Source organism: Schistocerca piceifrons, chromosome 1 (genome assembly GCF_021461385.2).
Source record: "Schistocerca piceifrons isolate TAMUIC-IGC-003096 chromosome 1, iqSchPice1.1, whole genome shotgun sequence".
Lineage (NCBI taxonomy): Eukaryota > Metazoa > Arthropoda > Insecta > Orthoptera > Acrididae > Schistocerca > Schistocerca piceifrons.
This window is the reverse complement of record NC_060138.1, coordinates 345,643,192-345,670,320: the sequence shown is the minus strand read 5'-3', so window position 1 is coordinate 345,670,320 and position 27,129 is coordinate 345,643,192. Positions and strand designations below refer to the sequence as shown.

The following is a 27,129-nucleotide window of genomic DNA, read 5'->3' as shown; positions in this document are numbered from 1 at the left end:
TACGTCACCCGCACTCAGTGGGATGGTGCCACACACTGACAGCACTCCCGCCCCCAGCCCTCTCCCCCCTGCTGACATCGGAGACTCCCCGCGCTACTTCCTATATTGTAACCCACAGTGGAGTAGGCGCATGGACACGCGCCTCCTTTCTTTTATGCACTATACGAGATCACACTGGTTTTTCCCCCACTTCACTGTAGATTGCTTTACTCCTCTTAGCTTATATCAGCATTATTATTCTCTTTTTTTCCTACACCTTGTTCATAAAAAAAATGTTCGCTTTGTACGAGTATAATGTCTTGTGTTATTTCCGCCGGGAGGATGGCATTTCTGTTGTATTTAAGTTTGTACCAATACAGATCTTTTCTTCATTTACCCTGTTCCTGGTAAAAAGGTTCAAATGGCTCCGAGCACTATGGGACTTAACTTCTGTGGTCATCAGTCCCCTAGAACATAGAACTACTTAAACCTAACTAACCTAAGGACGTCACACTCATCCATGCCCGAGGCAGGATTCGAACCTGCGACCGTAGCGGTCACGCGGTTCCAGACTGTAGCGCCTAGAACCGCTCGGCCACCCCGGCCGGCTCTTGGTTAAAAAAAAAATAAATAAATCAAAAAGCTACTTTGAGGGAGTGATTCAGGGACGGGAGGGGGGAGACATCACGGGCAGGCCTCGGGTTGCGACCCCTGCCCGGCTTGTCTCCACCTACTCATAACTGAACACACTAAACAAAAAAACAAAAAAGTGGCAAAAAATTCAGAAAAACATAAAAATATACAAAAGAAAAAGAAGTTGGTAGGAAAAAAGCCCCATAGTCGTAGGTAGTTGGTCGCTGGAAATAATAAAAAAAGAAAAAATGTGGTCAGCATGCTGGATTGCCGTCGTACGGTCCGGGGTTCGATTCCCAGCAGGGTCGGGGATTTTCTCCGCTCAGGGACTGGGTGTTGTGTTGCTTTCATCATCATTTCATCCCCATCCGGCGAGCAGTCGCCCATTGTGGCGTCGAATGTAATAAGACCTGCACCAAGGCGGGCGGTCCTGCCCCGCAAGGGGCCTCCCGGCCAATGGCGCCAAACACTCATTTGTATCAGTCTTCTGAAAATGTTGACAAATACCCAATTTTTATGATTCTGGACGCTTAGTAAACGTTGCAATATTTAAAATCCTCGATTCCAGCATCATCGTGAAGTTTCCAGCGGCAGTAGGTGGCTACAGTGGAAGCTCTCGCCTTTTCCCAGACTGCGATATTAGCCTAGTTTCGCCGTCAGAAAGTGAGCGTTAATTGCGCAGCTACGCGGAGCAGGTAGTTAGGTTTCCGAACAATGCCGGCGGGTCCCACGGCGTTTGTGGGCGCCGGTCCGCGGACGTGAGTCAGTGGCAGGCAGACTGCAGAGGCGCCGCTGCAGGCTCATCGCGAGAGGAAGTGGCACTTGGCGAACGGCAGCCGGCAGACGGAGCCAGCGCCGGCAGGCCCCAGTGCAGTGCAGCGGCCGCCGCTGCAGCCAGCCGCCATGATCCGCTCGCTGCGCACCACAGTCCTCCGGAGCAACTCGGACCGCGCCGCCAAGTGGCTGCGACGACAGGTAGGCCAGAGGCCACAGCTGCTATAAGGCATCTAGGTCAGGGGTCTCCAAACCTGCGGGCCACATTGATTCCTCCACGAAGTCATAAGGGCCAAGATCTATCTAGTGGGATTAAAGAACCCTAGCACTCCATGATCACCGTCATGTAACGCTAAGCGAAAGATGAACTCGCAAAAATCTAAGGTTGTGGGAATAACCAGCGCTAAAACGACTACGATTTCTATTTGTTTTCATAGTTTTGATTGGTGGACGTACCTGACCGAATTTATGGCATATTTTATTCTGGCGAGTTTCACCGACAAAAAAGTATGTCACTTCAATTATTCACGAAAGCTTCCTGCAAAGTTAACGAAATCTCAAAATCACTGTTAGCAACACTATTACTGTAAGATGTAACAGAGGTAGAGTATGTCAACGCATTATTATTTCAAGCAGCGCAACAATAAGTTTAGTTATGTAGTCTTGTAGCGAGTAGTTGAGCCAGAGCATATATTTGGTAGTTCTGTTGCGTGATTGTGTCTACGTTGCGAGTGTCTCACGAGTTTTTTTAGTGTCTTATGCGCTTTACTAGTAGGTGTGGGACAATTCAAAGTTTGGATTCTAAGAGACCAGGAAAATCTGAAAATCGAAATACGTAAAGAAAGTGAAACCTTGCTTAAGAAGCATCTTCCATAATGATTGATTACGAAGGCTAGTCGTCGAAGTGGCGTCCATTTGAAAGACTGGCACTTGACCCGTGACTAGAATAAAATGCAAAGCATTTTTTTACTTAAAATGTTTTCGCCAAGGCCGCGCGGTATTAGCCGAGCGGGCTAAGGCGCTGCAGTCATGGACTGTGCGGCTGTTCCCGGCGGAGGTTCTAGTCCTCCCTCGGGCATGGGTGTGTGCGTTTGTCCTTAGGATAATTTAGGTTAAGTAGTGTGTAAGCTTAGGGACTGATGACCTTAGCAGTTAAGTCCCGTAAAATTTCACACACATTTGAACTTTTTTGTTTTCGCCAAACTAGTCTGTTAACCTTTTTTTTCATTATCGCACGGAGAATGGTCTGTGTGTTTATTGGGAATAGCCACAAATTTAACCATGACCTTCCGCTTTGTAAAGATAGAGCTCCGACAATGTCGCGGTGTATTGGTCACGATAGGCCTCGAATCTCAATTGCTGGCAGTATAGGCACCACCTCAAATGTTTGGCGGTTTGCCGGCCCTCGCGGGCCGTAGTTCCGAGACCGCTGATCTAGGTCAACAGGTACAGTGCGCCTTCGTGTATTTTCGAAAGGCACCATACTCAGTTTTCGAAAGGCGTTCCACACTGTCGATAAATAATGAAGACGCTTTCTGGCTGGAGGGAGCACTCTGTCATCAGGCCACATGTGGCCCACCGTGGCCATCCGACCGCCGTGTCATCGTCAGCTGAGGATGCGGATAGGAGGGGCGTGTGGTCAGCACACCGCTCTCCCGGTCGTTATGGTGGTTTTCTTTGACCGGAGCCGCTACTATTCGGTCGAGTAGCTCCTCAATTGGCATCACGAGGCTGAGTGCTCCCCGAAAAATGGCAACAACGCATGGCGGCCCGGATGGTCACCCATCCAAGTGCCGGCCACGCCCGACAGCGCTTAACTTCGGTGATTTGACGGGAACCGGTGTATCCACTGCGGCAAGGCCGTTGCCGGCTGGAGGGAGGAATCCTCGAAATATCCCCTGGGTAAGGGTAAGCCGTCTCCATCACTTCCTGCTTCCAGTAGTGCTAGTCTAGCAGACCGCCGTACACTTGCGTTGAAGTCTGCAAGAACAAGAGAGAAGTATAGAAACAGTGAAACGCATGGTCGGGTCGTGAAGCTTGGTAGGAAAGCACAGGGCGCATAGTGACGTTTTGCTGCTGTGGTCTTCAGGCCGCAGACTATTTTGATGTAGCCGCCTTGCTAGTCGAATATTGCGACCAACATCGAATTGAACCTATTCATGCCTTAATTAGAATTATATATTAATACCTTCAGCTGCTGACGGGCGTTGATATATATCAACGGAGACAGGTGAAATTGTGTGATCCGACCGGGATTCGAACCCGGGATCTCTTGCTTACATCGCAGACGCTCTATCCACCTGAGCTACCGAGGGCACAGTGGATAGTGAAACTGCAGGGACTATCTCTTGCACGCCTCCAGCGAGACCCACATTCTCACCTTACATGTCCACACACTACATTCGTAGTGTCCCGGTCGGGGCACACATTTCCACCTGTCCCCATTGATATAATTTCAACGCCCGTCAGCAGCTGAAAGTATTAATACATAATTCTAATTTTGTTCTAGACGGGTGCAGGTCACCAATGGTGTCTGTTCTTTCGGACATGTGCGACAGAACAGACACCGTATCTATATAAGTATATTCATGCCTTCGTATCGTTATAATATCTCCGCTCCTTCTTTCCCTCCAGACACACTTCGCGCCATTGCCAATTCTGTTACTTTTCCTTCTTTTAGTGAAGTTGCCTCATAAATTTCTCTCCGATTCAGCTCAGTATCTGTTCGTTACTTATTCGAGCCGGCCGGTGTGGCCGAGCGGTTTCTAGGCACTTCAGTCTGGATCTGCGCGACCGCTACGGTCCCAGGTTCGAATCCTGCCTCAGGCATGAATGTGTGTGATGTCCTTAGTTAGGTTTAAGTAGTTCTAAGTTCTAGGGGACTGACGCCCTCAGATGTTAAGTCCCATAGTGCTCAGAGCCATTTGAACCATTTTTTAACTTATTCGAAATGCCCATCTGATCTATAGCAGTCTTCTGTGGTACGCAACATTTCAAAAGCTGTTGTTCTCTTCTTGTCTGTACTGTTTATCACACACGTTTCATTTCCGTGTAAGGTTACACTGTAGGCAAATACTTTCAGAAAACAGTTTCTAACACACAAAAGGTGCCTCATATGAGATGATTTTCTCTGTAACTTACAAAATGATAAGTCAAAGGAACATGCATTTATGCTTTCTCTTTCCATTGTAGCGGATGGTGCGAACGCAGCTGTCTGATGATTTGCAGTTACAAATAAATACTAGTCCCGAAATCGATTTTGCAGTAAAGAAATTAAAGAGGTGTTCAAACGAGTGCCCACTTTGTTGAATACATCGATGTGTCTGATGAATATTGAGGCTAGGCCATCATAATAGTATTGGTTTTGGCCAAAAATTTACGAACAATTGGTGAAGTATGCCAAGGTGTATTGCTGTGTTGCAGAGGTGAAAATTCTCTCGCGACAAATCTTGACAGCTATTTTTCGTATTGCTTCACGCAAATGGCATTGAACTTATAAGCAGTGCTGTTTATTGATCGTTCAACCCCCTGGTAAGAAGTCGCGGTGCTCCAGGCCTTTGAAATCCAAGAACTTTCATATTTGACGGCACCTGTCGCGCTTTTTTCGTTCTTGACTATCCAGGATGCTGCCACTGCGACGACTGACCGTTAGCTTCGGCATCATATTCGTAAAAGCTCGTCTCATCACGTCCTATTACGAAACGCTTCAGTAGTTCTGCGTCGTGGTGACTTCGTGTAGCGTCTCGTTAGCTATTTGCATTCGCCGCTGTTTTTGTTCGAAATTGACCCATTTTGGAACAAGTTTTGCGTCACTCGTTTCATATGCAATACATACGACAGATTTGTGGCATGAACCAGTGGATATGCCTACATCATTACCGACGTCTTTAATTGCGGCTGTGAGATGGTGCGGTTGATCAAGACTGAAAGACCACGGTCCGCATAGCCATTCTAGGTTTCCGTAAACCATTGGGAGCGCAAGCTAGAGCGATTCCTCCCAGGAGTCCGCTGTCTATTTTCTTCCCCATCTTACCTCTAGTGAACTCCACGGCGACAATATTTTGATCTTCATCTTTCCTTCCTTAAAACACTACAAAACTATTTTTGCCATGCAGTTAACTATTTTCCATTCTTATCATTAACCCTGTAACCACTACAACACTACTTTTGCCACAAGGTTAACTATTTCTCAGGCAGATGCAAAACTTTTCAGAAGCTCAGATGCTGTTAGTACTTTTGTTGTTTATATATTTTTTATAATTTATCGCATATACCACTTTCATGAACTGACAAACTCAGGCAGTAGCTAGTTTCATCATATTAAAGGTCGTAGAACTGCTGTCTATAACATAATGGGGCAGACTTTGAACAATCTTTGTGCTGTCAGCATACAAACAGTACAAATGTTACTTGTTTATAGTGATCAAAATAACCTGGAGAAATTTCTTTTTGATTTACGAACATTACGTCACCCTCTCTTTATGTATTTCGTGTTGCTAAGGTACCAGACAAATTAATACATTCTGGCGAGAGCCGAAGACATAATTAACGACACACAAAGGTTGCCAAATTTACTTCCGTGGCTACACAAGCAATACTTTTTATGTTTTAAATTTTCGCACATAGTAGCTATCAAACTATTTTAAATATTTCCATATATCCATTACGGAGCTGCATCAAACCAGTCTCAGGGCTGAAGACCACAACAACAACAACATCCATTACGGATATACCCAAGTAAGTCGCTAATTTTAAATATTACTTTATTTTCTAACTTAAGATCTTACATAACGTAATCAGCATTTAATATCTCTTTTGTATGCTATTCTGCAGCTACAAATTGTATTAAATGGAATGAAATAGTAGTCCACCACAACTGCATTTATATCCTTTTTTACTTATTGCCACCGGTTTCGAGCATTGCGGGTTTTCAAGTGGTACCTAAATATAATCAAGCTGTTATCAGTACATAAGAATGTATAAATGTGTAACATTTGGCTGTCTTGTAATTTCTTACTTACGCAATAATATCGTGAATGCTATGTTTCAAATGGGATGTAACATCGTCTTGTATATTTGTAAATGGTGTTTTTACTATCGATATATGTGTCAGAGATACTGTTTCTTTTCAAATACTTATCTTTGATGAAATTCGATTTATAGTGCGTAAAAATTAGGATTGTATTTGTTCTGAGTGATCGGTCATAGATTTGAGTTAGATTTGACTTTTTTTAGGAGTTCTCAATATATTTTTTATTCTTTAGTTCTGTTTGTTCACTTAGGAGGATGTTATTTGCATTTTTTGCCCGACGTGTACAGATTTCTATTTCCTCTAAGATGCTCGTGTAGCTTCCTTTTTCGGCTCTCTGACGAATATAAAGATTAGTACTTATGTCTACCGTAGAGTGTTGACTTCGCCGAAGATGCGTACTAAATATGGAGATGTTATTTTCATTTTTTTTTATAAACTATTTGTACCTTATAGTATATTTTCCTCCTGTTTGTCCGATGTAGAACATATCACAGTCACTACATTTAATTTTGTATTTTCCTGATCGGTCGTCTTCCTGAACTTCGTCTGTTTTGGGTATTATCCTCATTCCTAGTTTATTTTCTGTGCAGAAGCTAATTTTAACATTAGTATTACGAAATGTATCAGTTATTTTTGCGAAAGATTTTCCGTATATGGTAGTATAACGTATATTTCTTGTTTCTTTCTTTATTTTTTCACTAATGTTACTTCCTCATTTTCGTGTGCATATCTGGCACTGTATATTTCATAATTACCTATTTTAATATCTCAGGAACCTGTGCTCTTATTTGTGTCATATTAGGTGGTAAAGTTGACGCTGTTACGCGTTTTGTTCATTTATAGATGAAATTTGTTGATTTCTACGCTCTTTCCATTAAAAAGAATGAGGGTATCATCAACATAAGCTGATTACTTTGTAAATCAACAACAAGTAAAGTAACTCGTTTTGCCACCCGGGTGCTAGCGCTAGAACAGGGTATTTTTACGCTATCATAGATTGTGGGGTTAGATTTCCCCTTACTGAATAAAATATGAAGACAGAATTGGATATAATTAAAACTGTAGCTACAAATAACAGCTATTATCATAATATAGTCGATAAAATATTCAGAAAGGAAATTAGGGCCAAATGCGGTAACGAATATGAGGAAGTAACTTCAGTCAAAATAGAAAGAAAGAAGAAAGAAAAATTCACTACACTACCATACATGGGAAATATTTCGCAAGAAACAGGTAACACATTTCGTAATACTAATGTTAAAATTAGCTTCCGCACAGAAAATAAAATAGGAATGAAGATATTATGCAACCTAGAGAAACCTCAGAAAAACTACCGATCAGGAAAACGCAAAATTAAGTGCTGTGACTATAACATAGTCTACATCGAACCAACGGGAACAAAATTGACTATAAGATAAAGAGGACATGTAAGCAAGATGAAAACAAGCTCTTTATATTTAGTATGCATCTTCGACAAAATCGGCACTCTATAGCAGACATAAGTACTCATTTTTATATTCTTCAAAGAACCGAAAAAGGAAGCTACATGGGCATCTTAGCGGAAATAGAAATCTACACACATTTGGCAAAAAGTCCAAACAACATCCTAAATGAACAGGCAGAACTCAGGAAACAAATGTATTGAGAATTTCAACAAAGTTTTTATCGACGACAATTAATTCAGAACAAAAGACAATCCTGTTTTTGATTTACATATAAGTCGATGTTCGTCCAAGATAAAATTCAAAAACAAACCTTATCTCTGACACACATAGCGAATATGTCTAAATATTTTAATAAAAGTACGTCCTATCTGAAAAATAGCATTTACAATGTTATTGGGCAGTCAAAAATCATAATACGACAAAATATTACATACATACGGATGTACATAGAGATAATAGCCTGATTATGTTTTGGCATCGCTTGAAAATAAGCAATGCTCGAAGCCTGTAGCAATAAACAAGAAAGATATGAAAAAGAAGCTCTGATGGACTGTAGCTCAAATACATTTAATCAACACTTAGCCTGTAACTGCAAATGAAACGGGTTCACAGTTACAGAAAGGTACTTTTCGCTAGAAGAAAGTGAGAAATATGTTAGAAAGGTAAGAAATAAATAAGAGCGAGAGAGATAGAGAGGTGATGATGATGGCCATGATGAACAATTGGTCCTTCTATGTGCTGACACTTCCCTTGCAATGATTTGGTAATACTAAACAATCGTCCTAGTTACATATTTGATAAACAACACAGAAATGGAGAAAGAACTACAGTAACACCCTTCTAATATAGTAGGATAAAAGCAAGAAAGTCAGGATTCACCTGAGAATGGATGCATGTAAATCGTTTATGGAGGCTAGTGGTAAGTTAACCCGCTACTCGTCAAAATCTTGTTCCAATCTCGAGACAGGTACACTAAGAGTTTCCAGTATGCTTTAACGTTGCACGTATAATCGAAATATTATCTAACTGAAAAGTGTGGCAGCCTTTTTCAGTTGGTCATTTTCGGCAAAAGTTCTATATATGAGGAGAAGGGAGGGAGGGGATTCTGTGTTCTGTTGTTGCTATGAATGGACCAATCAAAAATTAACGGTAAAGGCGTGACCGTTAAGAAACAACTGAAAAGTTTGCTGGAATAATTGCCTGAAGCAGTAGGGTATGGGCAGTTAAACACTGCGATGCTGCATTGATACCCGTCCACAGCAACAAGCGGAAGGCGAAATGAAACAATGATTTGCATATTAATGGCCTAAGAAATTTTTCACAAGGGCTTCTTTAAATATTTATTACTACCTGTGGCTCTGGAGTCGTATTATGATTTAAAGGACTTAAATTCTAGAATACTTTCAGTTACAGAGTGGTTCATACGTTTCGAGGAAGCGAAAAGTGCAGTGACTTGGCCGCGTTTTGCATAGTATAATGGGCAGCAAGAAGATGTAAAGAACATAGACTGTGATGTCTGCGTCCTAAGACAACATTTTCCTCCTGCTGGAATTGAGAAATGTGACTGCTATTTATTTGAATTTGCAGCGGGTGCTAGTGCATCCGGAGTAAAAAAGTGGTTCGGAGCATTTTTTTCTGTGAGATTACGTCATCTAATTCAAAGGGATTACATCGTTCTCCCACATTATCATACTTCCTTCAAGTACATCTATTTTTAGACGACTGTTGTGAGAGTTTTTAGAGTACGTGGCTGTTGTTTGTATTGTTGGTAAAGTAAGTGAGACAGAGAAAGCTACAGTCTATACATCTACAGTGGCTGGAATTAAAAATGAGACAGTAAGAGCTATCTATGCAACTGAGTGCCCTTTCAAGCCGAGACACCTGTGATTTATGAAGTCCAATAAATTATGTTAATAATAAATGGAGTCCAATTCGCTGTTGCCTGTCAGTCACTTTTTATCCGCCTCGCTCGCAAAATATCGCTTATTAGAAGCATATCTCTGTCAGTGCGACGACCTAACAATCGTTGATGTCAATCACATCCTCTTTCAGACAAACGTTACGAGTGAAGCAGAGTTAATATCTTTAAATGGACTCATGAATATTGGTTGCTACCGACCGTTTTACACTGAGGGATTATTCTTGAAATCTGATGTATCCATGCATTTATTAACCGTTTCAATTTCAGAGCAAATTTGATATTCTGTTAACTGTTCTGTTTTTAGTTTCATTTATGTATATTGGTATGAAATTGTGTAGTAGTGTTTACCTGAACGTCCGATAATAATAGGATAGAATGTCCAAAATAAATCTACAAGTGTGTTAATAACCGTAACGGCACCCTCCAAAGTTAAGAAATGTTATTTCGCTATATTTAGAGAAGCTCCTAACTTATTATAAATAAAAAGTAAGTAATCTTAAATAAAAAAAAGGTCAGGAATACCACTAAGAGAAGCACCGAAATCTACGTACTCAAGTGACAGATACATTACTGTCATTTGTATCGTGTTTTCTTGCGCGACAAGACAAATGGTTCAAATGGCTCTGAGCACTATGGGACTTAACATCTGAGGTCATCAGCCCCCTAGAACTTAGAACTACTTAAACCTAACTAACCTAAGGACATCACACACATCCATGCCCGAGGCAGGATTCGAACCTGCGACCGTAGCGGTCGCGCGGCTCCAGGCTGAAGCGCCTTTAACCGCGTGGCCACACTGGCCGGCGCGACAAGACACTCTGAAGAGCTTTGAACAAACAATAAAAAAAATTTTAAAACATCTTCGAAGCCACTAAACTTAAGGAATTCACCCAGAAAATAAGAAATTTTTCAGAGATAGCCAAACTACTGATTTTTTTTCCTGGCCCATTTAATATGGAATGACCCTTACAGGATCCCACTGGCCCGATGCGACTAGTGCCGGAGTGGACAAACGTATTGTTCTTCCGGCCGAGTACGGTCACACAGCCATGTGACGAACCTTGAGTGAGGAAATGGGGTCGTTCGCGTCAAGATAAGTGTCCATATGGACAGCGAGACAATTCACAGAACACGACGATCTGTCAGCACGATGAGTGTTCTCTCGGCTTATTTTGACGCCACAACAGAGAGAGGTGCGCCTACAGTGTAGCACCAAGCCATACTGGAGTCAGGCGTACCACCATAATATTTTGTTTTCAGACGATTCCGGTTCTGCGCACGGAGCTACGATGGACATGTCGGTTTGTGGAGGCTCTGAGGAGAACGAACGTCGCCAGATAGCATTCGTCAAAGTCAACCGGGCCCGGCAACTCGCCAGATGGTGTGAGGTGCCATTGGTAAACAGCGCGATAGCCTCCGGTTCGCATAGCCGATGATTTGGACAGCAGTCTTCAGGTATCTGAGATGTTACGAACAGTCGCTGTGCTCTGTCTTCGAGGTCTTTCAAACAGATAACGCACAACTACATGTTGCCAGCACTGTCCTGATGTACCTCGTTACATAGCAGTTCGAATGTTGCCTTAGCCAGAATGTTCTGCAGATCTCTCAACCACTGAAAAGATCTGATCGTGTCCTGCTGAGAAACTGATTCGCCACTACTCACAAGCCACTACTATATATGAAGTCGGTATAGAGTTGAAGTAGCGTGGTATGACGTGACTGTATCTGTCATGAAAGACGGGTTTGATTCGATAGCTAAGAGCGTTATAGCTGGTGCTGCTGCCAGAGGTGGCATCTCCGTGTATTTAATTTCGCACCTCTGTATTCATTCAGGTCAGCTACAAATTGTACGCCGTCTCTTCCTACAACACTATACACGCATACTAAGCAAAATTTCGTTCTTTGTTGTTCTTTCTGGTGTTGCTGTTTGGGTACCAGGAGTGTAACGTGGAAGGGACGTCAGGAAAGTTGGATGTGCTAAGTATTTAAAGCGCTTTCAGGAAATGTACAGAGAGGCTCAAAACAGGGCCGGCTTGTAGGTCTGGTCTCTTCTCAGTCCACGGACGTGTGTTTGATTCTCAAGAAGTTTTGCCTTCGGAAAAGCGGCCGCTAGGTACGCCCAGCCTTGGCGGAGAACTGCGCCGTGGGAGCACTTCCCGCGCCGGCTTGCGCCATTTGTCTGCAAGTGCTCGATCGCTGCGGGCCCGCAAGAGGATTCGCTTGCTCCAAAAAAGTAGCCTGCTGTTCGTGGCGCTTGACTGCCACAGGGGGTATTCCAGTCTCGTGTTTTGGCTCTACTGCGTTTGTTAAGGCCGTGTGTGGTATTGTGTAATAATAAAGTGAAGCAAACGAATGATACAGACAGTAGGGAGAATACGCAACCCAGTGCAAGTTTCCTCCTAGTTAAATCTGCATTCAGCAGACCGTATATCCTTCGCACAGGGGAAAGCTGTGTTTGAAAAAGAAAAGCCCGCATCTTCCTCATTGAGTCGTTACACAAACAGTTCCTTTCCACTTAGCGATCGCTGACAGCCACGTTGTTCTCGGTGGCTAAGCTCATTACAAGAAAATAAACAAATAGGTAGCTTTTGCTATGGGAGAGGAAAGCTACCATACGATATCCATGGATGTATATATGTATGTGCCCTGGATGTGTATGTATGTTTCTCATCTCCTAAACAACTGGAACGATTTCTATCAGGTACACATATTCCTTACTATCAGGCAATGATCGCAGGGGGTCCAACAACCAGCTACCTATCATAGTTCAGGAGATATGACGTCATTAACAGTGAGATGCATTAAAAACTGTCGCACTGTGCGTGATGTTTAAATTTATTATTTCCTTACTAGCAACTCTATTCGCAACACATTTTGCAAACAGTATCCGCATCTGCTGCTGAATGTACCTATACGTGTATATCCTGGTACGACACATAGGTCAGGAGATATGACGTCATGAACAGCAGGATGCGTGAAAAGCTGCCGCATCGTGCATGAAGTTTTGATACATCTATTCTTTACTACTGAGACACTCCTGTAGATCAGTCACCTTAAGCAAATCCCTGACATTTCGCAGCGCCTTTGACAGGTTTCGATTGCGAAGCTGAAACGGCGGAAGGCGAAAACAATAGCCGTCTATAGACCTAAAGTATGTGATCAAGAACATCCGGACACCTGGCAGAAAATCACTTACAAGTTCGTGGCGCCCTCCATCGGTAATGCTGAAATTCAGTATGGTGTTGGCCCACCCTTAGCCTTGATGACAGCTTCCATCCTTGCAGGCATACGTTCAATCAGGAGCTGAAAGGTTTCTTGGAGAATGGCAGCCCATTCATCACGGAGTGCCGCACTGAGGAGAGGTACCGGTGTCGGCCGGTGAGGCCTGGTAAGAAGTCGGCGTTCCAAAACATCCCAGAGGTGTTCTATAGGCTTCAGGTCAGGACGCTGTGCAGGCCGGTCCATTACAGGGATGTTACTGTCGTGTAACCACTCCGCCACAGGCCGTGCATTATGAACAGGTACGCGATCGTGTTGAAAGATGCAGTCGCCATCTCCGAATTGCTCTTCAACAGTGGGAAGCAAGAAGGTGGTTAAAACATCAATGTAAGCCTGTGATGTGATAGCGCCACGCAAAACAACAAGGGGTGCAAGCACCTCCATGAAAAACACGACCTCACTATAACACCACCGCCTCCGAATTTTACTGTAGGCACTATACACGCTGGCAGATGACGTTCACCGGGCGTTCGCCATGCCCACTCCCTGCCATCGGATCGCCACATTCGTCACTCCACACAGCGTTTTTCCACTGTTCAATGGTCCAACGTTTACGCTCCTTACACCAAGCGAGGCATTCACCGGCGTGATGTGTGAATTATGAGCAGCCACTCGACCATGAAATCCAAGTTTTCTCACCTCCTGCCTAAGTGTCACAGTACTTGCAGTGGATCCTGATGCAGTTTGGAATTCCTGTGTGGTGGTCTGGACAGATGTCTGCCTAGGACACGTTACGACCCTCTTCAACTGCCGTTGGTCTCTGTCAGTCAACAGACGAGGCCGGCCTGTACGCTTTTGTGCAGTACGTGTCCCTACACGTTTCCACTCCACTATCACATCGGAAACAGTGGAGCTAGGGATATTTAGGAGTGTGGAAATCTCGCGTACAGACGTATTACACAAGTGACACCCAATCACCTGACCACGTTCGAAGTCCTTGAGTTCCACGGAGCGCCCCATTCTGCTCTCTCACGATGTCTAATGAGTACTGAGGTCGCTGATATGGAGTACCTGGGAGTAGGTAGCAGCACAATGCACCTAATATGAAAAACGTATGTTTTTGGGGGTGTCGTAGACACGCGAAGCAGCTGCGCCTATCGAACAGAAAAACTATCCTTCTGTATTGGATACTATACTGTGCATATTTCCTTGTATGACTGTTTCCTGACGTACGATGGAAGTCATCCCCTGATATTTTAGTACATGGTCAGTCATCCTGTCCCATCTTCTTGTGTATGTTTTCCATACGTACCTTCTAATTCTTGTCAGTGTCCTGCATATGTACCTTTCCTCACTGGTTGTCTCGCGAAACTCCTGATCTCATATCAGCCATCCTAATTTTCAGCATCCTCCTATTGCACTAGGTCTCAAAAGCTTCGCGTCTCTTCTTTTGTGATTTTCTAACAGTCCAAAATTCACTTCCATACAGTGCTGTGCTCCCAACACACATTTTCAGAAATTTCTTCTTCAAATCAAGGCTGATGTTTGATACTATTTTAGAGCTGAAATGTCCTCTTTGCCTGTGCTCGTCTCCTTTTTATGTCCTTCCTTCGTCCGTCGTGTCTTATTTTGCTTCGAAGGTAGAAAAATTGATTCACTTCGTCCCCTGTCTTGATTTTAAACTTATTATTAATCTAATTTCTGCTACTCCTCATTACTTTAGTATTTCTCGGTTATTTGTCGCTCCATAGTGTGTGCTCATTAGACTTCATTCATTCAACAGGTCCTGCAGTTCTCCCTCATTTCTACCGAGGATAGCAATGTTATCAGCGAATGTTATCGTTGATATCCTTTCACTCTAAATTTTAATGCCACTCTCTAACCTTTCATCTATTTCCGTCATCGCTTTTTCGATGTACACACTAAACCAGTGGCCGTCAGAGAGCCAATACGCAGATTGTGGGGCGGTACCTCGGTCCCCATATATATTGATCTTATTATTAACTGGTAACCTATATAACGTAAATTGGTATTTGTGTGTTATGAGCCCCCATAGAGTAGCTATAGTAAGGCACAATAAGTTGCATCCCCCCCCCCCCCTCCTCTCAGTACTGTTTCTTACTCGTTAGCACCAATCGGAATTATTTGCGTCGAGTTTTCTCCGTTTCAGATTGCTACCAACATCAGCAACCCCAAAGTTAGGACATTGTAATTGCGTGACGAAGTGTTTTTGTGTCGTCTGTGTGAGCCGATGAATGATCAATAACTGGAATTGCACTTACGTTGAAATGCATTACAGTCAATCTGGGTAACTTTGTACCTCTATCTTCTATTTTTTGAAAATTCTGGTCGCAAAGTAGGAATTACACCTCTTAACAGACAATGTAACATTTCACATCTACAATTACTGAGTGCTGTGGAAAGTCACAATGTACGATATTTATGCTCTATTAGAGTAAAATTTCATTTTTACTACTGGTACATAGTTACACGGTTATTTAGGTCAACCTAAGACAAGTTTTTTCTGTATCGAACGCGCTGACCAACTTTACACGCGTCAAAAGGAAATCAGCTGTTAATAAGGAGCAAAAAAATGTTTATTCAGTATTGCAGGTTCAGTTTGAAATAACAAGATACTCGTATCGACCAGGCATTGTTCAATTTCAGTCATTATCGTCAGAAGCTTTCCTCACAGTCAACGCATTTAAAAAATAGCAGAAGCCCAAAAGTTTGTAAGAAGGTGGAAAGATAATTAAAATACGAACTAGAAGTCACAGAGGTAGTAAAAGTGTTATTTTTAGTACAAAATAATACAAGCAGATGGAGCAGCAGCCATTTGAAACAAGAGTACTAGACCCTGATTGAGTGTATGGAGTAAGAGATGCTTACAAAATATTTTTAATGTCAATTTTCTTTTGCTCATCACGCTGTACAACAACATTCCTGCCGGCCGGGGTGACCGAGCGGTTCTAGGCGCTACAGTCTGGAGCCGCGCGACCGCTACGGTCGCAGGTTCGAATCCTGCATCGGGCATGGGTGTGTGTGCGATGTCCTTAGGTTAGTTAGGTTTAAGTAGTTCTAAGTTCTAGGGGACTGATGACCTCAGAAGTTAAGTCCCATAGTGCTCAGAGCCGTTTTTGAACAACATCCACAATTAATTTAATTTTCCTTGCTAAAAATAAATAGCGCATTCGAAGATGACCATCTCTATAATGCGCATTAACGGATCCGTGTTACTTCCGTGTCAATATTTACATCGTAGCAGCTGATTGGTATGAGCCGCGCACGCCCGTGAGTTGACGTACTAGAAGACAAACAATAAAACGTTCGACGCGTCACATCCTATAAACCAACAATTGCTGCACTACTTACCGCACTATCCCTGTGATAAGCGGCCAACTTTACTTAGCTCATTGCCAAATTCATCAACGCCAGTCGAAATTACGCAAATCATAAAATATTGCGGTCTCTGTCAGTATTTCACTGAGCAAGAAAACTGCAATGTTAAGAAGCTGTTAACGTTGGCTGACGTTTCAGTATTCGGCTGTTAGTTGCCAGCTGCATATTATTATAAATTGAGACTGAGAACCGCGGGTCGCAGTTTGACGACCACTGGACTAAACAGTAGGAGCAGCGATTGCATTCCTGTCATACATCCTTTTTAATACGAGGACTCCGCTCTTGATCTCATATTACTATTGTTTCCTCTTGGTCTTTGTTCGCAGCTTGCATCCATTTTTCTGAGAGGTTGCGAATGTCTTAACACGGTATTAGCGACGCTTTCCCAATCCGAAAGCACACAGTGTGCGGAGAAATGGAGCGAGAAGCCACCTTCGCTTTTTCCTCTGTCTCTGAGGTAAATCGGGACTCCCTCGTTACTCTCCAGCGCTCGCGAAACTAGGCCTTGCTTTACTTTTTTCTAGCCAACCACCGAAGAACTGAATACGAGCAAGGCTTCGTACTTTCCCTGCTGCACCAAACAATGATCTGCAGAAATGCAAATGTGGAGACCGCTGAGAAGGAGGCCACAAACCTCCCTCCGTTCCTTTCTTTCTCATGCGCCTTCCGCTGGAAACAATGCAGGCCGCTCTTGCTTCTCGAGAAGTAGGAAAGCGAGTACAAGATAATTATACCCTCTGCTGTTCCGAGCGAACTCGTTCCTCATGCTGTACAAAAGCGAAGTCCTGAACCGTTCGTCGCGAAATCTCTTTGCGAATACTGCTGGAGAGGAAGGACCGAGGACGTGAAACATTAATCTGCACTGCTTGCCCAGTACCATTAAAACACCTGGTGACCACGACGGAAAGTAGTCTGTCCAGCTAGCTGCAGCGCTCCGCAGTCTGTTTGTTTTGTGGCTGGGCATCGCGTGCCTTTGCTACTGCTGGTGAACACGCTACGACCCTTCTTCCTCACGTAACTCGTACATCACGGTGTTTTAATTCGTTTGTAAACAAGACTTCTGCAGAGCATAGCAGGTCCTCTGTTCCTTCGTGGAAACCTCGAGAAGGAGAAAATATTCCAGAATAATGAAACAGCGGCTCGAAGCTCTCTCTTTCAATGATTTTTTTTTTCCTGTTGTCAGAAGATCAAGCCAAAAGTCTGTTAGCAGCGTTGATGAAGAAACCTCGTCAACAACAGGCTTTTAGAATAAAAACGTATGTTTGAGTTTAGTCCATATGATATGATACCTCCTCTCTAATTGGCAAGGAATCATGAACAAACCGTTACGACTGTCAAATAGCGCAGAAACTTGTTCAAAAGCATACCTCGGTTGGGAACAGAACTGTGGGTTCTGGCTTGGAGCTTCCAAGAAAAGGCTGAAACCTGCTTCAATAACTTGTCTGAGACGGGAGAACGGCAATTGTGGACGACGGGTAAGGGTGAAAATTCGCACAGATTTCCCTCGAGAAACAACTGACAAATTTATGAAGGAAAACTCTGTGACCGCTGCTCGCCGCGAAACTCAGTGCCGTATGACAATGTTGCCGGTACGCAAAGTGTACACTGATGAACCAAAACATATGGCCACTGACCACCCCGACGTTGGATACTGCCTGCTGCACGTGACGCGGTAACAAAAACATGTAAGCAGAGCAGACGCGGACGGGTTATCACCCTAGTGAAGATATGGGCTGAAGATGGGGAAATCCATTGAGATAAGCGACTTTGACAAAGGACAGATTATTGTTACGCAGAGTCTGTAAACGAGTATCTCGAAAACGGCAAACCTGATTGAATGTTCGCGCGCTACTGTCGTGAGCTTCTACGGAAGGACAGTGAAACTTCCACTAGGCGCTAAATGGTTGGACGTCCACGACTCTTCACAGAACGTGGGGTTCGGAGGATTGTCTGCTCTGTAAAATAGGACAGATGGTGATCTGTGGTATCTCTGCCGAAAGAGTAAAATGCTGGTGCACGCACATCTGTTTCAGAATACACCGTTCATCGTACACTGTTGAACATGGAGCTCCGCAGCAGACCACACCTACGTATTCACATGTTGACCCGACAACATCGTCAATTACGATTGCAGTGGGTACGGAACCATCTGGATTCGACCGTAGACCAATGGAAACGTGTCGGCTCTTCGTCAGCGAGGTGTACAAAATGATTCCAATGGATCTAAGAACTATGGACTTAACATCTGAGGTCATCAGGCCCCTAGAAATGGTTCAAATGGCTCTGAGCACTATGGGACTTAACATCTGAGGTCATCAGTCCCGTAGACTTAGAAACTACTTAAACCTAACTAACCTAAGGACATCACACACATACATGCCCGAGGCAGGAATCGAACCTGCGACCGTAGCAGGCGCGCGGTTCCGGACTGAAGCGCCTAGAACCGCTCGGTCACAGCGGCCGGCTCGAGGTGTACAGCAGCTCGAAACATGCAGCGAGCCAAGGACCCAGGCTGCTGGGAGCAGTATTATGCTATGGGAGACATTCTCTTTCGCTTCCATGGTACCTGTGGCAGTAATCGAAGACTCGCTGACAGCTACGAACCGCCTGCAACCCCTTCATGCCTGACGTCTTCCCCGAAGGCGATGCCGTGTTTCAGTATGGTATAATTGTCCGTGTCTCGGATCCAGGATCGTCCTATGGAACCCATCTGGGTCGCTATTGGGCGCCATCACCACGTACACAAATCAGCGGCCCATTATTTACACGAATTGCATGACCTGTGCGTAGACATCTAATGCTACATAACTCCACAAACCTACTAACAAATTGTCGGATCTCTGATAACAAAGCAGAGCAGAGGCGAACGGGTAAACTTCGAGCGACGATACTGTCTGCAAAAGGACAAATCCACTGACATAAGCGACTTCGACAAAGCACAAAATGTTATGGACCGATACCAGCGAACGAACATCTCTGACATGACGGATTTGGTCAGCTGTTCATGTGCCACTGTCGTGGGCCGCTATGGAAAGTGATTGAAGGGCGATGAAACCATAAGTAAACAACAAGGTATTGGACGTCACGAAACATGGAAGTCAGAGGCTTGCCCGGTCTGCAAAGTTCGATAGAAGGCGATATGTGGTAGATCTGTTGAAAAACTACAGCGCTAGTCGAGGCACAGGTGTTTCGGAGCGCAATGTTCCGCGCACATTGTCGAATAAAGAGCTCTACAGAGGACAAGCCTGACATGTTCTCATGTCTACCGAACGACCTCATTTATTATGACGGCAGTGCGTACGGCATCATCGATCCCGGACGGTGGATTAATGGAATCGTATCGCTTGATCGAATGAATCACATTTCTTGGTACATCGGGTCGATGGCCGTGTCTCGATACGACTTGCGTGGCGCGGTGCAAGTTTCAAGCCTAGATGAAAGTGCATCTGGATACGATCATCTGCTTCGTAAAGTAAGAAACGTGATTCCTGGTGACAGGTTTCCATTGATTCTATGGCCCATTATCGATGATTCCGTGGCCACTGCAATCGTAATTGATGATGTCGTTGCATCAACGTGGGAAAACAAATGGATCGTCTGTTGCGGAACACGTCATCAACAATGTGCTATGAACTGTGTGCTCCGAAACACTTGTGCCTGCGTCAGCATTGGACTCTATTGTCAGATCTGCCACTTATCCACGAGCTCCTCGTTCTTTCTTGGGTTGTGGATGCCCACCCAAAACCTCCTCACCTACTCGTGGTTTCACCATCCAGCAGTCACTTTTCACAGATGCAAACTACAGTAGACACTGAACAGCGGACCAGCTACACCGTTTCCGCGATGCTCGTCCCCAGGAGCCGCGCCATAGCAATCTGCCCCTTATCAGAGTCGATTATGTCAGTGAATATTCCCGTTTACGGGCCGTGTCGTCGCTTTTATAATTCTCCTTGCGTTTCTGGTCCACTGAGGTCACGAATGTCATAGGATGACACAGTGTTGAACTCATTGCGCCTGGCGTAGAGGAGCAATTCGACGTGGCATCGACTCAACAGGTCGTTGGAAGTGCCCTGCAAAAATATTAAACCATATTGCCTCTACAGCTGTCGATAACTGCGAAAGTGTTGTCGGTGCACGCTTTTGAACACGAACTGACCTCTCAGTTATGACCCATAAATGTTCGAAGGGCAACCAAATCATTCCCTCGAACTGTCCAGAATGTTCTTCAAACCAATCGCGAACAATTGTGGTCGTCAGTAAAAAATCCGTCATTGTTTGGGGACAAGTAGCCGAACATAAACATTTCCAGTCAATGATGGGTTCAGTCGGACTAGGGGACACAGGCCATTTTGTATAAACACATCCCTCACCATTATGGAGGCACCACCAGTTTCCATAGTGCCTTGTTAACCACTTGGGTCCTTGGTTTCGTGGGGTCTGCGCCACGCTAGAACTCTACCATCAGCTCTTACCGATTGAAATCGGGACTCATCTGACCAGGCCATGATTTTTCATTAGCATATGGTCACGAGCCCAGGAGACAAAGACACTTGCGTGGTGGCCTACTGCCATAGCTCATTAACGCCAAATTTCGCCGCACTGTCGTAACGGATACGTTTGTCGTAAGTCCCATACTGATTTCTGCGGTTATTTCACGCGGTATTGCATGTCTATTAGCACTGACAACTCTACCCAAACGCCTCTGCTTTGGGTCGTTATGTGAATGCCGTCGGCCACTGCGTTGTCCGTGGTGAGAGTTAATGTCCCAAATGTATCCTTGGCACCACTCTTGACATTGTGGATCTCGGAATATCGAATTCTCTAACAATTTCCGAAATGGAACGTCCGATGCCTCTAGCTCCAACTACCATTTCACTAGTTAATTGTTGATTATATATGCTGCATACGTGTTTGCGGGATATGAGAAATGGCACTATGTGAGCGCATTCCGGCACCGGGCACCAGCACCAGAGCTATATAGTGGTGCTCGAAATGAATTGCAGAAGAAGCCAAACATCGGAGAAGAACTGAGAGACTGTCAGCTGGCGGGACATTTGCCCTAGCGAGACGTCCGGACGGAGGAGAGTGTCGCACTGTGCAGAGCGCCCCCCCCCCCCCTCTTTGCTCATTAAGCAGAGCCAGAGGCGGCTCTAATTAGCGACTTCCTCTCGGCCATCGCTGCCGGAAGCGGGCGACAAGCTGTCTACGTGCCGCTCCCGCAACTACAGCAGCGCAGGTGCCAAATGGCTGGCCGCAGCCGCGTCGCAGCTCACGGAATGTCAGCAGCGACTCTGGGACATCGCAAGTTGCCGATCACTTTTCCCTATTTCATGACTATGAGTTCCTTCCCTCAGACTTCACGTTTCCAGCACCTAGCACCACGAGAGCCTCCCAAAATATAACTCAGTTGTTCGGAACATAAACAAGCAAATCAGACTATTTATTGCCAAAATGCACTTCATCATTTGCTTGGTGGAGTAATTATTAATGGTAGGATGGCAGTATCGATTAGAAAAGCGAAGAGAGTGTGGCAAAGTTCTCTTCTTTTTGTTTCCAAGGAAGCTCAAATGCTTTATTGCTAAAGTGATCCAATAAATTTAAGTGACATGGCTGAAAATTTTGTTCTTTGCCGTGTGTTTTAATTTTTGTTCAGCGCAGTAATTATGCAAAACGCATTATCGAAGAGTCTTTACTGTACCTGTATACATACGATATTGTAGTTCCTCTGTTATTCTGATTACGATGCAAAGTTCCTTTGGACATGCATGCATGCATGTTTCTCCAAAGGAACTTTGCACCGTAATCAGAATAACGCAGGCCCTGCAAAATCGTATTTATCTCCGATAACGGGTATAAGGGACTTTCACGTACAACTTCTGACCTGTGTGGAAATATACATAATAGATGTACGAGTACAGGTCGTAGACGAGTTTGGGTATAGCCGTTAGTTGCGCACGGGTAGCCAAATGGTAAGGCGACCGCTGGCAATAAGCGGGAAATCCGGGTTTGAGTTCCGGTTTGACATAAATTTTCATTGTCGTCATTCCATTCTACAGCTGATGGTTTTCCTTATTCGCAATTGCGAATACATTTATTGTATAACTGTTCCTGTGTCTAATTCATTAGTATTCAGTCATAGATCAATCATTAATACACTTAGCAGAGTTCTAGAAGACCTGTAACAATATGGAACACTAAGACTCGAAAACATTAAGTTCTTAAATTGTCCTTAAATAAATTGCTCTTATTCTTCGTTTGGATTTTAGACGGACCGAATATATGGCACAATCATTTTGTTCTACGATCCTTTTTCTTTTAAGGGTGTACCAAGAGACATGTTTCCAGCACACTCGTAAACTCCGAAACCAATCTTGTCTTTGAATTTCCGTTGCGCTCGTGAAATTTTCAAAGCCAAGTCGGTGTTGCCGAACACGTGTGCAAAGAAATGAGTAGGTGAAGTAGCATTTGTATTGCAGCAGATAAAATAATTTGACGATAAATATCTTACCTAGTTGGACATCTATGCAACTGGACTAGACGTGTTTCGTACTTTTCATTCTCTTCTCCAAAAGAACTGCGATCTGTTTAAGATCCTGGGTTCTTTTCAGCCAAAAACAAGGAAAAATGATAATGGTTCCATCAGGGAAGTGGGAGGTATTACCTATTCCCAGCGTTCACCTTACAACGAAAGCAGACGTCTCGAAAACCTTGGTCAGAACTGCGGGACTGGAAAATTATTAATTTATTTTGTTGTTTATTATCTCTGAGAAATATTTAAAAAAGAGTTCCCGTAGAGAATTTTAATGCGTTACGCGGCGTATGTGGCTGAAAGTTTAATATATGAATTTATTTTTCGCAGACCCTTCTACAGTGTTATAAATATGTTGAGAACGTTGACCTCTAACTTCACGCCACATTTATAGAGTACACCAAATGCTGCGCTATCTTTTTTCCACATGTAATTCTCCTCCCGCTTCTTAGCTGAGGCGTCATTGCGTCAACTACACAGAGGGTCCAAATTTTTGACCCTGGTGTTGCCAAAGGGGGGACTGAAAATGACAGATCTCGTGAAAACCTTGGAAGTTACTTTCAGGCAAAACAATGGCTCCGTTTTAGAAAACTTTCATTTACGGTTGTGCTGACTGCACACGTCTCCTACGATGCCGACCAGCGACGCCTGAAGTGGAGCGTAAAGGAACAGGCAGACATACATTATATACTGTTTATACAGCGGTTGTATCTTTCATGTTTTCTCATTTGGTATACGCGGTAAATCTAGAGATAATTAATAACAGCAGTCGCCTGGAGCTGTTCTTCCTCGTTAGTCGGCGAGGATTGTGTGCCAGCGTAAACGCGGTAAATCTAGAGATAATTAATAACAGCAGTCGCCTGGAGCTGTTCTTCCTCGTTAGTCGGCGAGGATTGTGTGCGAGCGATAGCAGTGAGCCGCTGCAGCATTCTGCGGTCGCAGTCGATCAGCGGGCTGACAGCTGCTGCGACCGCATCGACGGCTGCGAGTAATCGAGTTGAGCGCGGCGCGGCCGCAGACAGGCGAGTGTCAGCTGAACGGCGGTGGCGGTCGACCACCGGCCGGTCGATAGCTGTAGCCGGGCGACGCGCTGGGCACCGGCGTGCCTGGACAGCGCGGCTCAACAGCTGGATCGACGTCCCAACATGGGAAGCGTGTGAGCTTGTTACGTGTGCACTATGGGAAGATCCCCGACTACGTGGCTGATTGGAGTGTGATTTATTTTCTGATCTGATAATACGAGGGGCGTTCAATAAGTAATGCGACACATTTTTCCGGAAAGCAGGTTGGTTTTGTTCGGGATTCCAATACGCGCTATTATTCCCCACTCTTTTGGCTACAAAACCCTATGTTTCAACACAATTTCCGTTCACAACGACAGCCTCACCCCACATTACTAGGAGGGCCTGTATGCAAGCATGGTACCACGCTGCTGGTCGGTTCTGCAGCTCGTGGTCTCGCGGTCGCGTTCTCGCTTCCCGAGCACGGGGTCCCGGGTTCGATTCCCGGCGGGGTCAGGGATTTTCACCTGCTTTGAGATGACGGGGTGTTTGTGTTGTCCTCATTATTACATCATCATTCATGAAAGTGGAGAGACTGGACTGAGCAAAGGTTGGGAATTTGTGTGGGCGCTGATAACCGCGCAGTTCAGCCCCCTACAAACCAAACATGATCATCGTCTACTGGTCGGCGTCAGAGCCGACGTCTTGTTGCATTGGCAACTGCCTTCAACCACGTACTGCTTCCGACTGTAGGGTGGATGAGGAAGAACAGTCCAGTCAAGTTTTGTACGCTCATCTTGGGTGTGCAGATTTGTGTGACTTCTAGTTGTGCAGCGAGGTGTTTGATGTGAACCGTCGATCACCCTGAATGAGTGGGTCCACACGTTCCAACATTGCAGGAGTCATAGCAGTGTGTGGCCGGCCTGCATGTGGCAGTTCGGACAGGTTTACACGACCTTGTTGCGATGGTGACCGACGGCTATCCTAACTACTTACCGTGCTTTTGTTCTCTGCCAGGTCTCTGTAGACAATCTGCAAGTACCTATGAATATTTGAGATGCTGTGATTTTCCGCCAAAAGAAAGTAATAATAATAATAATAATAATAATAATAATAATAATTCTGTGCGGCTCAACTGCGTGGTGCAAGTCTTCCAATTGGACGCCACTTCAGTGACCTTCGTGTCCCTTATCAACCCCGTGATCCTATCGGGGAAAGTGGACCAACTGTTTAACATTGAATCCGAGCCACGTGTCGTAGCTGACGAATCTTCACATCATTGAGAGGTGAAGTCTAGGTTGAAGGTAGAGTGACAATTCCGCGGACCGACCATGGCAGTGACTGATTTCTTATAACTTGTAGCTTTAACTAGTTGCGAACATCATGTGTAGTGCATCTACGTACAGGTAAAGAGTAATGAGACGCGAATATAACGACCGCTGAAAGTGAGAAACAGGGGTTTTGAAATTATTAAATATACTGTTTTCTGTTGATACTATATGACCGTACTATGCCGGCCGCTGTGGCCGAGCGGTTCTAAGCACTTCGGTCCGGAACCACCCTGCTGCTGCGGTAGCAGGTTCGAATCCTGCCTCGGGCATGGATGTGTGTGATGTCCCTAGGTTAGTTAGGTTTAAGTAGTTCTAAGTCTAGGGGATTGATGACCTCAGATGTTAAGTCCCATAGTGCTTGGAGCCATTTGAATTTTGACCTACTACCGATAGTGTAAAATATATTGCCCCTTTTACTGATAAGAACTTGAAGGCAACAGTGCATTTGGGTTGTGAACAAGCGTCAGAGCAGGCCTAGTGGGGAGAGGGGTGGGGGACATTTATCGCACTCTCACCGTGTGCAATGTGGAAAACGCTGTTTAGGTCACCCACACTGCTCAAGTTTAAATCTGAATCAGCACGCAGAAAAAGATGGACCTTGTTTGTGCTTAAATTATATGACACTATAAATATCGGCTTTGTTATATTTATCCGCAGCTCGTGTTCTCGCTTCCCGGGCACGGTGTTCCGGGTTCGATTCCCGGCGGGGTCAGGGATTTTCACCTGCTCTGAAATGACTGGGTGTTGTGTCGTATTCGTCACCATCATTCATCCCATTACAGTTGGAGGAAGGCAACGGCAAACCACCTCCATTAGGACTTTGCCTAGTACGGCGGTGCTGGTCTCCCGCATCGTTCCCATACACTCTGTCAAGAAGCATAAGACTTCATTTCCATTGTTACATTTACACACACTGTACCCGCTGAAGAAAACAGGAAATATACTGCAATATTGCAGAAAGACTTCGGAGGAATGTAACCACTGCACATGATTACTGGCAGCAGTGATCACGAGAATGTACGTTCGCAACAGCACCAGTCTCCGGGCTGCCATGTGGCACTGCCGAGAGGGAAAACCATCGTGTTCGGCGTATGGCTCTGTCACATCGTATCGCGCCTGCAGCATCAGTTCGAGCAGCAGTTGACACCACAGTGACACAACGAACTGTTACAAAATTGGTTACTTCAATGACAGCTCCGAGTCAGAGCCCTGTAGTGTGCATTGCACTGACCCCAAACCACCACCATTTGCGACTTCAGTGGAGTCAAGTGAGAACTTACTGGAGGAAGCGGTGCAGGTCTGTTGTTTGTTCTGATGACAGCTAGTTCTGCCTCGCTGCCAGTAACGGCCGTTTGCTGGTGAGAAGGAGGTCAGTTGGATGAGAATGAGGTCACTTGAGGACCTGCAACCAATCTGTCCGCGTGCTAGACACACGAGACCCACACCTGGAATTATGGTCTGGTTTACGATTTCGTATGGCAATAGGAGCACTTTCGTGGTTATCCCACGTACTCTGACTGCAAATTTGTACGCCAGTCTGGTGATTCGACCTGTCGTGTTGCGATTCATGAACAGCATAATAGAGGGTGTTTTCTAACAGGATAATGCTTGCCCACATACCGCTGTTGTAACCCAACAAGCTCTACAGAGTCTCGACATGTTGCCTTGGCCTGCTCTAACACACGATCTGTCTCCAACTGAGCACATCATCGGACGATGATGTGCTCGATTGGATGATGTGCTCCAACATCATCCACAACTAGCATTAACCGTCCCCGTGTTGATCGACTAAGTGCAATAGGCACGAACTGACATCCGGCACATGTACAACACAATGCTTGCTTGTTTGCATGATTGCAGTCAACA

At 44.8% G+C, this 27,129-nt stretch overlaps 1 protein-coding gene and 1 pseudogene across 1 annotated transcript in view; one reads left to right on the top strand and one right to left on the bottom strand.

Moving 5' to 3' along the window:
* The first annotated feature begins 1,474 nt into the window (after positions 1-1,474).
* The window catches only part of LOC124784057 (ankyrin-3-like), a 291,446-nt gene continuing 265,791 nt past the window's right edge, over positions 1,475-27,129 (top strand). Inside the window, exon 1 of the mRNA XM_047254070.1 lies at positions 1,475-1,587. Within this exon, the coding sequence (XP_047110026.1) occupies positions 1,516-1,587 (72 nt within the window). The 5' untranslated portion in view covers positions 1,475-1,515. The remainder of the gene's footprint in view (positions 1,588-27,129) is intronic.
* On the bottom strand, positions 3,137-3,254 carry LOC124727435 (annotated as a pseudogene).